General features: G+C 61.7%; 1 protein-coding gene across 1 annotated transcript; it reads left to right on the forward strand.

Moving 5' to 3' along the window:
* Positions 1-96: 96 nt before the first annotated feature.
* Positions 97-297, forward strand: PHF19 (PHD finger protein 19; the record flags this gene model as incomplete). Its single annotated transcript, XM_010132633.1, has 1 exon — positions 97-297. A coding segment is annotated over one exon (201 nt), but the record flags the coding sequence as incomplete, so codon positions are not given.
* Between the last annotated feature and the right edge of the window lie 209 nt (positions 298-506).

A 506-nucleotide genomic window follows, 5' to 3' on the forward strand; every position in this document is an offset into this window, starting at 1 on the left:
CCGGGCTCGGAGCACCCGGGTGACCCAATGCTCGGATGATGGGCACGTTGTGTCCCAGCGCAAGGGCAGGGTGACAAACATGTGCGTCCCCTCCAGGCTCTGCTGATGGAGACCGCCAAGCTCAACCCCATCATCCGGGATGTCTACGCGGCCGCTGGCCGTGTCCAGCAAGCACCAGCCTCTGCCTCAGCGCGGAGGGCCAGCAGCTGCCGAGAGCTCATGGTCAAGCTGACAGAGGGGCAGTACGTGCTGTGCCGCTGGACCGATGGGCTCTATTACCTGGGAAAGATCAAAAGGGTAAGGTGGACACCCAGAAGGGTAAGGTGGGCACCCGAAGTGTAGCTAGTGCCATTCCCTGGGTTGGCTCGCAGCTCGCAGGGGTGCTGGCCAGGGCTGCAAGAGGTTTTTGGTCAGGGGGTATTTTGGGTTGACATCCTGCCCCTGGGTATTACACCCCAAACCCAACTTCCCACAGCCCTGAGAGGGATACCAGGGAAACAGGGGAG

The sequence above is a fragment of the Buceros rhinoceros genome, unplaced genomic scaffold, assembly GCF_000710305.1.
Source record: "Buceros rhinoceros silvestris isolate BGI_N320 unplaced genomic scaffold, ASM71030v1 scaffold35043, whole genome shotgun sequence".
In the NCBI taxonomy this organism is placed as follows: Eukaryota; Metazoa; Chordata; class Aves; order Bucerotiformes; family Bucerotidae; genus Buceros; species Buceros rhinoceros.